The sequence below is a fragment of the Vipera berus genome (genome assembly GCF_964194415.1).
Source record: "Vipera berus genome assembly, chromosome: 3".
Classification (NCBI taxonomy): Eukaryota; Metazoa; Chordata; class Lepidosauria; order Squamata; family Viperidae; genus Vipera; species Vipera berus.
The window spans coordinates 110,351,882-110,365,417 of NC_138204.1; the positions used below are offsets into that span (position 1 = coordinate 110,351,882).

General features: G+C 41.6%; 1 protein-coding gene across 1 annotated transcript in view; it reads right to left on the reverse strand.

Annotated features, from left to right (window-relative positions):
- Positions 1-11,611, reverse strand: part of QSOX1 (quiescin sulfhydryl oxidase 1) — a gene marked incomplete at its 5' end in the record, with an annotated part of 74,358 nt that extends 62,747 nt beyond the window's left edge. The window contains one exon of the mRNA XM_081324165.1: positions 11,332-11,611. Coding sequence (XP_081180291.1) covers positions 11,332-11,611 — 280 coding nt within the window. The remainder of the gene's footprint in view (positions 1-11,331) is intronic.
- Between the last annotated feature and the right edge of the window lie 1,925 nt (positions 11,612-13,536).

Here is a 13,536-nt window from a genome sequence, read left to right on the forward strand (position 1 = left end):
TTTCTTCCTCATTTTCGCCACAAAATATATTTGGCAGTAATGTGGCACACTTACATTTGGGCAATTTTCCATTCTACCTGTGGAGCTGAGAACTCTAAACAAAGATGCATCCTAAATATAGAAGTCTCTAGCAGTTTCTTCTCAGTCTTGGAAAGAAAATCTGGCTATCATCTCAAATAAATTTGGGTTTTAGACAGATAGGGATAGGAACTGGGCTTTGTCCTGGAGGCCAACAATTTTTTTATAGCAAGGAACCGCACTTTTTTTTCCTTAATCCACTTAACTTTAGACTCTTCTTTTCAATCTGTGTAAGCGAAAGAAAATGTGGCACTGAAAATTAGGAATTTGCTACTGACCAAATTTGGATACCCACCAGTTTGAAACTGAATTGAATTGAATACTATCTTCTGTGACAAATGGACATGCTGGAAGAAGCATTTATAAAGTGTATAAATGACTTGGCCTACGTTGGTTTTATAGCAGCACATTATAAACCTGTCCAAACTGCACAGCCATTTTCAGTCTTAAATAATCTGGTTTGAGCACTAATATTCTACTTCTGCAGCACAATGGAGGACAGTTCACTACAGAAACAGCCTAAGCCCTTATAGCAAAATGAAAAGGAAATTTATTATCAGACCTTATTATCGACAGTCGTAAGTGCTGCTGGGTCAGGTGAGGTGCCTGAGGCTTCCCAGAGCAGTTGCAGTTTTGTGCTGTCCTGCAGCTCTCTCCCAATTCAGGCACAGCCTATGCTGCCCCGCCGCCGCCCCCCCCCCCGAGCCTTCCCCATCCTCCTGTGGCACCTCCCCACTCATTTGTGGCTCCCTCTGCTTAACAACCTGTGATCCTCCATTAATGATGGCACCAGGAGTGCCAGGCTTGTGACTGCTAAGCGCTGCAGTCATGTGATGTTTCACTTACTGACCAAAATTCCAGTTTCAATTGTGGTTGTAAGTTGAGGACTACCTGTAGCTAGCAAAAGGATTCAGACTGTCCTATCTACTGTAATAAGTTATCAAAAGAATTCTCAGTGTTTTGGGGAGATAATTTTGACCTGGACATGCCCAAAGTTATAATAATATAGAAATAAAGTTGATAGTAATAAAACAAGGAAGATTAAGGGAAGCACTGGAAATAATATAGCAGCAAATAACAGCCATAGCCAAGAGGGTCAGCAGATAGGAGGCTTAAATAACAAATTATTATAGGGTAGAATCTCCAGTTTTAATTAATTCAGAAATGTTTCTAGCAATCCATCAATGGAGAGACTGCAGCAAATCAATCAATACCTAACAAGGAAGAAACGGTGCCATTCTGGGCACAGATATGGGTCAACCTAAAGAAATACAGCAAGAATGCAGCTTGGCTAAAGGAGACATACAAGTAAAAAAGAAACTGAAATGAAAGAATTTGTAATAATAGCAGAAATGGTGGACAAAAGTGCAAGGAATTATCAGGAATTGGTCAGCACCAGGTGAAGAAGAACTGCTGGTTTTGGGCTGAAACATCTGACTGGTCTACATCCACTCATTGTGAAGCATTTAATAACACACTGGAAGGAGATAAAACTGAAGAGTGGTTTCACATCTGGCAAAATCTATCTGATAATGAAAAATCTAGCAAAGGGCACCCAGACAACAATAGACCAATTTACCTGTTCACCAACAACTTTCATATTGTTAACTGGTGTGGTAACTGATGCAGTTCAGCAGCATTTAGTTGAAAACAAGCTCTTTAATATCTAAGCAGAAATGAAACAGGCCAAAAAGCCAAGGAACAAACGACCAGCTCCTAACTGACAAGATGATTTTGAAAAACTACAAGAGAAGGATGACCAACTTGAATGCAACGTGGATTGACTACAAGAAGGCATTCAACTCCCTGGCACATGACTGGATAATCAAGTGCCTAGAAGGAGTCAAATGAAACATCAGAAGCTTATGCAAAGACTGATACTACAATGGAAGACTTAGGTGCTGGTCAATGATGATGAATTGAGAGAGCTTAATATCAAGAGAGGAATCTTTCAAGGAGATTCACTATCACCACTACTGCTTGTCATTGCAGTGGTTCCTCTATCAATGGTACTGAATAACTCAGACCATGGCTCTCAAATATGAAAAACATCTGCAAGATTATCTCACTTCCTTTAATGGATGATCTGAAGCTATATGGAAAAACACCATCATTGCTCAATGCTGTCAATTGAACAAATGTGCCATGTGCACCAATGAACAGGGGAAAATAGTGAAAACTGAAGGAATAAAGATGCCCTATGGAAATAAAATAAAAAACATAATGAAGACAATCACTACAAATACCTGGGGGGGAGCCAAGATGGTGGACAGGCGGCAAAGGTTGTAAAGAGCTCCCCCAAAAGTAAAAGCTTTATTTTATTTTACAAATACCTGGGCATCCTTCAAGCTGACAACATCAAGCACATTGAAGTCAAGAAAAAAGTCAGAAGTGAATATATCAAGAGAGTGAAGATCTTAAAAGCCCCAAATCAGTGTACTTTACCATCAAGGCAATTAACACCTGGGCAATTCCAGTCATTAGATACACAGCTGTGATATGTACTGGACTCAAGCTGTGATATGTACTGGACTCAAGCAGGCCTAAAATCCCTTGATAGAAAGACCAGAAAAATAATGACAATAAATCATGCCCTTCATTCTCACAGTGATGTTGACAGACTCTACTTACCAAGGAAAATAGGTGGGCATGGAATGTTGCAAGTACATCAGACAAAAAAAAGGCATTGGTAGAATACCTGAAGGACAGTGAAGAAGATGCACTGAAGCTAGTATAGCAGCAGGAAGGCTTACTGAATACTAGAGAGGCCAAAGTTGCCTACAAGAAAGACCAAATGAAGAATCAAAGAGACATGGGAAGACAAAGAATTACATGTTCAGTACATTAAAAAAATAGCAGATAGTAACAGGACCTGGCAATGGCTAAGAGCAGGGAAGTTGAAGAAAGAGACAAACAGGCTAATTCTGGCTGCACTAGGTCAAGGCTTAAGAACAAATGGATACAAAGTCAGAATTAAGAAGACAGTAATAGAGAGAAAGTGCCATCTTTGAAAGAAGTTGAAGAAATAATGGACTTCCTGGTTAGCTGCTGCAAGAAGATCGCACAGACTGATTACAAACAACAGCATGACAAAGTAGCAACAATGGTGCATTGGAAGATCTGCAAGAAATACCATTTGCCTGCAAGTAAGAATTGGTGGGATCATAAAATAAAGTAAGTCATAGAAAATGAAGAAGCTAAAGTGCTCTGGGACTTTAGAATTTAAATAGCCATATTATACCCCAGACGTAACCATTTTCAATAAGAAAGCCAAAAAGCATGGACAGTGGACGCAGCAATACCTGGAGACAGCAAAATAGAAGAAAAAGAAATGGGGGGGGGGAAAATCACAAAATACAAGAGCCTGCAAACAAAAGCAAAACAACTGTGGCTAAAGAAAGCACAATGCGTTGTTACCAATAATAACGAGGCATTGAAAAATCACCATCAGTCAATTGCAAAAGATAGCTTTACTCAGAACAGCTTACATCCTGCAACAATACTATCAATACTATTGAACGTCAACACCAACATGGAAAGAATTCAATAGGTGGATAAAAATGCCAAATCCAGTTTGAACATCTGCCTGACTGTGCAATGAACCATAAAAAAAGGAAAAAGAGAAGGAGAAGAAACCATGAAGAAAAAGAGAAAAATGAATGGGATCATTTCTGATTGAGTGGATTTCTAAGTTTCCAACTTAGAATTCTTGCTCAAGAAGTAGAATCTATAAACGTAAGAACTTTATTAAACAAAAACTTTACTAAATTAAATTAGACAGCAGTTTAAACATTAGACAGTCCTCTGCCACATTCAAGTTGCAGATCTTGCAATAAAAATATAATGGTTTTGTTCTGATTACACTTCCAGCACACTCTTGAACTTTACTGTCAATAAGATCTATTGACCTAGTATATAGTTCCAAGAGGTTATCTTATTTGCCTGAAAAAATGAGGGTTTTCCCCCAGCTTTTGCCTCATTGTCAGGTTCAGCCTAAGAATGATGTAAAAAAATCCAGTCAAAGTTCAGTTTCTTATTTACTCATACCACATAGACAGAATGTTGCCAGAGTAAACTTACACTACTCCAATCTAAAGTATATATCCTGGGAGATTCTAGAGAGTGGCTATCCTAAATCCCTTCCTCTTCTCATGATCCAGATCCGGATTGTGTTGGCTCTTGTCTCGTCCCTTTCTAAGAAGGTACTCCCTCCTTCCTGGGAACCTGTAGTCCACGGGTGTCAAACTTGCCCTGTCACGTGACATTGCAACTTTTTTTGCATTGCCAGAGCTGGGGTAGGCGTGGCCTCTGCATGATGGAACCAGCCCGGAGGCTGGCAGTTTGACACCTCTGCTGTAGTCTATCACAGAGATCTTGTATCTGCTGAGCAAATCATTGAGCAAATAACAGACAAACGGATTAAAGCAGGGTTGCTTAAAAGAGTTGCATTGTAGTGCCTTTAATATCTATCCTGAAGATGATCCCTTCCTTGGAAGTGACCTCTTACTTGTTAAATGTAATCCTTTTTGAAAGAACAGAATAGGGCTTCTCTCTCTCTTTTCTCTCCATTCAATTACACCTTCCTTTAATATCTTCTTAATCTGTTTTCTTCCCACTTTTCTATTTGCTTCTCCTCTCAGTGCAGGTGCAACTTTCCCACAGCACAACATCTTCTTGATTTTTTCCCTTTTTTGTTGTTTCTCTGGTATGGAGGATGTGTGTGCGCGCACACACACCTGTGGATGTGCGCACAGGCATGACCACTTGTAAGATAATGGGGAAATTGGGAGGCAACTTTAAACAGAATGCAGCTGCATGGGTTGTAAACAGCATTGGCTGTTTACAACACCTAACATTATTGCTTTGCTTTGGTTACCAGTGTCTTTTCAAGTGCAATTCAAGGTGATGGTTGTCAATTTTAAAGCCCTCCATGGCTTGGGAGCAGGTTACCTAAAGGACTGTCTTTTTCCAATAGTTTGTATCTGGTCCAATCTGGTCTGGTAGGATGGGCATTCTCCAGGTGGGTAACCAGATGTGTACCTTTTCTGCTGTAGCACCTACTCTCCTGCAGTCAGGATGGCCCTGACCCTGTTGGCACTTCAGAAGGCCTTGAAGTCTTGGCTATGTATCCAGGCCTGGGGCCCTGAGTCTGTGAAGGGCCCAGTTCCTGGTTATGTGGACACGAGCAGATTACAATATCTCTTGGTTGCTCTTTGTATTTTTTCCCCCCTGTATTGTGTTTTAATTGCCTATATGATTGTTCACTGTCCAGAGTTTGAGATGGGCTCAACATACTGAATAAATAAATAAAAATACAGTATACTCTTATGCAAGAATATATTGTACAGAATATATTTTTATTGCAAATATGCTTAGAAAAATAGCATCTTCACAGCATCACATACCTAATGCTGAAGTGATATAAAGTTTATCCTTATTTATATCATGCTTGCACAAAAATTATCAGTTGATACTGGAAGATGCTATCTAACAGAAATTGTTAATCATTTTTTGCTCATGGCCCCCTCATTCACTTCTGAAGACTCTCTCCATCTACACTACACACCAATCAAACAAGGGTTCCCCAAAGTAATTAATATTGACCCCCAAGAATCAATTCAACTATCCATAATTGTTTTTGTTATAGTTGGTTGAACAGTCAGCCAGAAGTTTATATTGGCTTTGGCGTTTTAATTCATCTATCAAGTCCTTCCCAAAGGCCTGGATAGGCAGAAGTTGTTTAATGGTGCTAAAGGTATTATTGCAGGATGTAAGCTCCTCAAAGTAAACCTGCTTTTTGCAACTGACTAATGATAATTTTGTCAATACCAATGGTGTAGAAGTGGTACTCCAGTTGCTTTGGGATTGTTCTTTTTTTTAAACACGTTTTATTGGTTTTTCAGTTAAAATCTACATATTTAGAAAGCATCATGATGACTGGTAATCAGAGATTCAGTAACAGAGTTTTCAATACATAATTCAGGTTACATTATCAAAACATCCTTCTCAATTTCCCTTAACATTTCATACAACCAGTTTAAACTAGTAAATTTCTAGAAATAGCATGGTCAATTGAAAAAATTGTCAATTCAATTTCATTGAAATATATTTATGTCCTGTTATTAAAGTTTACCTAATTTTAATTTTAATTATATTATTCAAATTTAGCCTTTAACATCCCAAATAATATTCACAACCCAAATTTCCCTTATTTCATTACAGCAAAAACTATAGCATCTAACATGTACGCAGTGGCTGAGTAGCTATGTTCTACCTAACAAACATTGTCTGTTTCACATCCTAATACATCACACGTTACTGACAGGACCACAGCCTATGTTTATCAATCTACAACTATTTATACACAACCAGATTCTGTTTTAAATTTTAGCTAATTCTTAATTCTTAAATAGAATTCTTAATTCTTAAATAGAATAATCAAATGTCTTTTAACATCAAGTGGGATCTATAAACCAAATTACCATTATGTCAGTGCACAAATTATAATGTCTAAAATAAGCCTAATAGATACATAAACACATTCTAGTTCTATCTCATAAACATTTTCTATTTTAGATCCTAATAGATCACTGATTACTAAAAGGATAACCTTTAACTCACTTTTTAAATCTAACTTTGGGTTTCTTTTTTTGCCAATCAGATTTCCAAACCAAGGCCTTTGAATTGCCAGATAGGTCTCCCTTTGCTCCAATACATATTATTTGAATCGAAGGAGGCCATCTAGCCATCAGTGATCCACAAAAACCAAACCATTTGTAATCATTATGTTGTTGCCCTGTTAGTTCTAGTCTCTGTATTTGCTCTAAAAACTTTATCTTCAGTTCAGTCTGGATTCCTTTTCCGTCTGGGTTCATTGCTTTAAGTAAAGAGTCTTATCCAATTTTGTAATTAATGCTTGGCTATCCAGGCTTTCAGAAAACTGTCTTTGTTGATCTTCCATGTCCTCTATGTTAGCATCACTATCTTGCACATAGTATACTTCTAAAGTTATAGGCTCTTTTGATGGAGTCACAAGTTGAGTATTAAGTTTTCCCATAGTTTGTTGTTGGTCCTTAAGGTTATTTGCCATAGTGATAGTTCCTTGTACTTTTAGAGTTGTCGGTTCTTTGGATAGTTGTTGCTTATATTCCTCTGTCTCAATAGTAATATCTTCCAATTTTGTTATATTCTGAAGTATAAATTCTTTAGTTGCAGTCTGGGTTTCAATTTGTGACTTAAGGTTGGCATGTAAATTATTAAATCTGGAGATAAGACATCTCAGTGACTCTGTAGATTGTTTCGAGTATGAGGTTATAATCAAGCAAGGTTTGTGGCTGATCCTTCTCCATTTTGTAATAATTATAAAAAGTCCTTGGTGGAGGCTATGTTTCAAACAAAAATCAGTAAGAGTCCACCTCCACATGTCTAAGCCAAATTCATCTCCAGCTGTTTCAGGTTTTTATCTTAATGCCAAGGTCAGTCCAAAATGTAAGCAAGCTTGTTTGCCAATAGTATTCACTAGATGTCTCCAGAATACTTCAACCTTTTCAGACAGTATCTTATTTATTTCTTTTTTTGTCCCCTTTTTTAGACTAATAGGTAAAATAGTCCATTTCTGTAAATATAGGAACTTTGGGCCAAAAGTAAAAAGGCAGTAAGTCCAATAAATCAGTATAATTTAGTAGAAGGCTGTTTCTTTTCTCTCCCAGTGTAGACAAAGGCCGCTCTTAAGGAGGGTGGGGGGGAATTCAAGAAGCTTTTGACAGGGAAAGTAGACAATTAGGAAAACAAGAAGGCAATTCTCACCCAGTTTTCAAGTGCTTTCAAGTGCTTTGTTGTGCTTTTGGCTTAGGCAGGAAATGGCTAAATGATGAGCCATGGGAGTGGCTGATCCTTTCTTCTACCAGGGACTAGAGAGACTTCTCCCCAACTCACAGCCCCTCCAGGGTAACTTTTGACCCCTTTACAGGGGCCCCCCAGATGAAGAAATCCAGGCGACACGAGGAGCGATTCCCTTGCGCGTCTGGGAGTACCGAAAGTCCGGAACCCAGGATAGTTATTGTTATTATAACTGGTAGTACTATTAGTTAAAATGCTATTTTTAAATTATTTTCATATAATAATGTTTGGGAGTTGATAAACAACATGAAACTTCATAAAGGGGTCAATGAGTTCATGAGTTTGGGAATCCTTGATTTAAACTGTATCATATATACACTGTGGTTCTTTAGAAACATGGTATGGCCCTCTGGGGGCCACATGGCCCAGGCTGAGAACCACTGCTATACGTCAGACTAGGGAATGGCTTCTGATAGGTAGGCGCAGTTGAGAGAGTATGACTGCCTTCTGAGGTACAATCTATCACTAAACTATTCTACATTGCCACTTTAGGTGCCACATTAAAGAAAAAGAGAGAAACAGCCAGGCCTACAATATCTTTCCCATTGTAAATATCTTCCATATTTTTTGCTTGCAAGTCCTTACCCAGTTTTGCTTGCTTGTACCTTGAGTTCTCTTTACTAAAGCTGATTAGCAAAGATAGGTTATCAGTCCAGCTCCCCAGCATGGCCTCTTATATCCCCCACGGTTATGTATGCAAATAACACATGTAAATGTTAAACTTGCTGTTTCTTACTTCTCTGCTCATTTCCTCCTGTCCAGAGAAAAAGGAAGGGCATCCATGACAAGTGCTTTTGTGCTCAAAACATACCACGAGATTATCATCCTTGCTATTTTTACCTTTAGGTTGCAACAGGCAAGGCACACTGTGTTGTCTGCCCAAAACTGCCGAATGAAGATAGAGCAGAGTTGAGTTTTGAGTGCAAGGGTTGTTTATGCTGATTTGTTCATCCAGTTGCCAAACTGTCACAGAACAATGGCTCAGAAGCATAAAAGTAGATACAATAAGAATTGAGCCACGATTCCATTCTATGGTTTCAAGTTAAATTTAGCCTCATGAACTGAGATACACCTACCTATTCTGAAAGACAGATGGGAACGAAGATTCCCACCCAGAATTGTTGGGAGTCAGGTCACATACATTTAATAAATAATAATTCCCATAAATTGGCCTGAAGGTTCCAAACTACAATCCTATAGTCATTCAGAACTTGAACACAAACACTTATAGCAGACAGTCTGTTAAAAGAAATACTGATCCATCAAGGGAAACTTTAAAAAAAAGACCTACCTCTTCTTTTGAATTAGAATAAAAGAAAAATAATTTAAAAACACAGGGATACAAAGGAACAAGAGGCTCATTGCAATCCTAAAGCCAAGGGTTAATGAAATAGATTGGCACAGCTTATAAAGGCACCACAAAAGATGCCTAAGGAAAAAGAGGGGGAATATTTGTTCCAGAGATGTAAAAATAGTAACAGTAATAACAAAGACATTTGGTCATAATTGAAAAAGTAATAAAAATGACAGTTGGTGGTAAATGTTCATACAGAACTCTAAAAGAGAAATTATGACAGGATTATACAAACGTACCAATTAATAGTAATAACTGTGAAGATTAGCTTTAAAGCACTAACATGTCTGCAGCTGAGAAGCAAAATAGATTTAAACTGTGGGTTCTTGTTTTCTTTTAAGCAAAACAGAGATGAAACAATTGTTCAACTGTGATATTCAGGGCACCCTCACAGAATCCATGCAGTCGGAAGAAGAAGAAGCTAGAAAATGTCAGGGTTTCACAGGTTGTATGTTTAGCATATGCAGGTAGTCCTTGATTTATAATAGTTTGTTTAGGGACTGTTTGAAGCTACAACATCACTGAAAAAAGTGACTTATGACTGTCTTTCACACTTATAACCTGTTGCAGCATCCCCCATGATCATGTGATTAAAATCTGGATGCTTGGCAACTGACTCATATTTATGACGGTTACAATGTTCTGGGATGATGTGATCACCTTTTGCAAACCTTCTGATCAGCAAAATCAAAAGGGAAGCTGGATTCACGTAACAACTGTGTTACTAACCTAACAGCTGCATTGATTCACTTAACAACTGTGGCAGGAAAGGTCACAAAATGATGCAAAATTCATTTAATTGTCTCTCTTAGCAACATAAATTTGGGTCTCAATTGTGGTCGCAAGTCAAGGACTCCCTGTTAGAAGGCATCCTTCTAACCAGACACCCTCCAGATATTTGAACTACTGTACATAGCAGACAATGTATTTGGTGCTAGGAACAAGCAGGAAAAGCTTTAAACTGTATTTACTTAGTTGGAATGAATTGGTACAGCAAGTACAGTCAGTACAACAAGACAAATCTAAATATACCGTTTAAGAATTTAATACAAGCTTATTGGAGTGAGGAAAGTAATTAGCAGAGAGAGAGAGCAGTATAGGACAGAGACACGGAAATGCATCTTATAGGTGGAGGGGACTTGTAGAACAAAGTTCTTTGCAATTAGAAAGAAAGGCCACCCTTTTTTAGTTCTTCCTCACAGTTTCAGGGATTTTTATTTGCATCTGGAAATAGCTAGGAATTTAATCCTCCCCCCACACTCCTCTAATGTAAAGCCCAAACTATTCTGTTTTTAATGGACACAGAATGCCCAGGGGAAAAGAGAGAGAGAGAGAGAGAGAGAGAGAGAGAGAGAGAGAGAGAGAGAGAGAGAGAGAGAGAGAGAGAGAGAGATCAATTTAAAATCAATAGTTCTGTCTTCATCTTTTCTTTGGTAAGAAAAATAAATTACTTGGAATAAAACGCTATTAGGTTTGCTTCACAGGAAATATAGCGAAAAGCCCTGACCTAGGGAACTTCTGAATTCTCTGTTCCTGCACTGACTGCAGCTCTTATAATCCAGGAAGCTCGGTGAGTCATGTTTGGGAATTACGGACGTTGCAATACAGTGCACTGGGAGGCACCTGGCTGGGAAAGGCTGCGTTTCACAAACAGGCAAAAGAAAACGTGATTTTTTAAAAAAACAAGCAAACACCAATTAAACGAGCCCCTAGGACAAAATCCTGTTCCGGGAAGAGGCTGCAATTCAGCTCACTGAGAATGGGAGCAGCGGCTGGTTTCGTTAACCAGGACTTAATTTCGGACTTACTCTACCGCCAGCTGCGGGCAACCTGCGAAGCCAGGACCAGCCGAGCGAGCATCTCTTGAATTGGTGCGACCTGGCGTCCCCTCCCGGGCGCACATCTGCTCGGGAGCGGAGCGGGGAGTAGCGAAGGGGACCGGGAAGATCCCCCCGCGGGCAGCTTGTTGGCTTTCGGCCACGGGCGGCTGCTCCACTTACCCTTCACGTCGTCGGCCAGCCCCTTCCAAACCGGGGCGAAGGCTTTGCAGTGGCCGCACCAGGAGGCGTAAAACTCGACCACCCAGGCGCCGGTGGAGTTGAAGATGCGGCGTTCCAGCGTCGTGGTCTCCAGCTGCACCAACAAGTCATCGGGCGCGTAGAGGCCGAGGCTCTGCGCCCCGGGGACCTGCACCAACAGCAAGAAGGCGACCGCCCGGACGATGCAAGCGGCGGGCGGCATTTGCTGCCGCGGTCCGGCACCGGAGAGCCGCCTGTGCATCGCGCTTAAGCCGCCGCTGGGAAGCTACGACGAGAAATGCGCCCGATGCTCCGTGCCGGGCTGGAAAGCCACTCGGCCTCGCGCGGGTGGAGCCGGAGCTGGAGGCGGAGCGGGCGCGTTTCCCTTCCCCAAACCGAAAGGGGAGGTTCCGCCCCCAAGCGCCCCGCACGTGGGGCTCCGGGTTGCCATCAGGCGCCTCCTCCGTGCGGAAGGAACCAGGGGGGGCTCCGCAAAGCGGAGGGCGGGGCGGGAAGGACCCGGCATCTTAGCAAGAAGAAGGTCCTCATCCGTGGAACTTGAGTGCCAGTAAAGCAGCCGCCAGACCAGGATTTCCAGCGGAGATTGAAAAGAATGCGGAAGTGGCTGAAGAAGTGAGACGCCCGGAGACTGCTCTAGATTGTGGTCAAAATGCGATCCCACGATGCCATCGGTTCGGTTTTGCAACCGGCCAGCATTCCAAGGATGACCCGCTTTTTCCAGCTGGACCAATGTAATTAAAGCCATCCCGACTCCTGGACTCCAAAGAGCTGTAATTAAAGACGTTTTCCCCTGGTAGCAATATTATGCAAATAGCTACCTAAATATTTTTTATTGTGTTGTGGGTTGTGGACCGCATGGCAATGAGGAGGCAGATGAGTACCGCATGTCAGCTCTTTATTGGTGGTAGGCGCGTATTGGACAAAGGGGGTTACCTGGACCCCTTATATACTTAGCCAGGTGATGCTCTGGCCAATCCATCCAACCATATCTCCCGTCGAAACCCTTTCAGCCAATCCGGCCACAGCACAGCGCCCCCTGATGGTACCTGCAGAGCTGCTGCTCACATCCCATACATAACACCTCTTCCTCCTTAAAAGATGACACATACATATTAAAAAAAAAACAATTGGCATGCATAATTCATTACAACACAACATTAACCCAAACGGTGACCGGCTCTGGCCTGTTCAGGATTGTTCAAAATCAGCAAGATATGTTGGTGGTCTATGGGTCCTGGTAGACCGTCTTGGCCCTTGCTGGTCTCCCACATCATCATTGGTCAAGGTTGAGTCCTGTTCCCAAAATTCTGCTTGACCCCGTTCCTGGTCTCCCCTATTTGGTTCAAATGTCTGTTGTTGTGATTGGTCCCCCTGAGACCCTTCGGGAACCCGCTTCTTGATTTGATCTACATGACGCCTGATCTGGCGATTCCCCTCCACCCCAATAATGTAGGACAATGACCCAGTTCTGTCAATCACCACCCCTGGAACCCACAAATGACCTTGCCCAAACCAAGTCGTTGTTGAGAAATTCTCTAGGGACTCTGGGACGCTCAGTCTCAGCAGCCACTCTGTCAGGGTGCAGTCTGTCCAATTTGGTGATGAGCCTCCGGCCCCACCGAAGTTCCGCTGGACTCTTGCCTGTGGCCGTGCAGGGTGTGGTGTGTTGAGCTAACAGGAACTGTGCCAACCGTTGATGCCAGTTGCCTAGATGATGCGCTGCAATGCGTCCTTGGTTGTTCTTACCATGCGTTCTGCTAATCCATTAGACGATGGGTGGAAGGGCGCCGATGTAACATGCCTAATCAAGTTGGCTCTGGTGAATGCCTGGAATTCAGCAGAGGTGAATTGAGGCCCATTGTCTGAGACTAATAAGTCTGGAAGGCCGTGTGTGGCAAAGAGCCCCCTAACCACTTGGATGGTTTTGGCCGAGGTCATGCTAGTGACTGGTATCACTTCTAACCACCTAGAGTGGCTGTCTACCACCACCAAGAACAGCTGTCCCTGGAAGGGGCCTGCATAATCAATGTGCACTCTGGACCGTGGAGTGTGTGTCTCTTCCCACTTGAGTACTGGTGCATGGGGCATCTCAGGTCTGGACCTTTGGCAGCCATAGCAACCATTAACTTGTTCCTCAATAGCCTTATTGAGGCCGGGCCACCACAG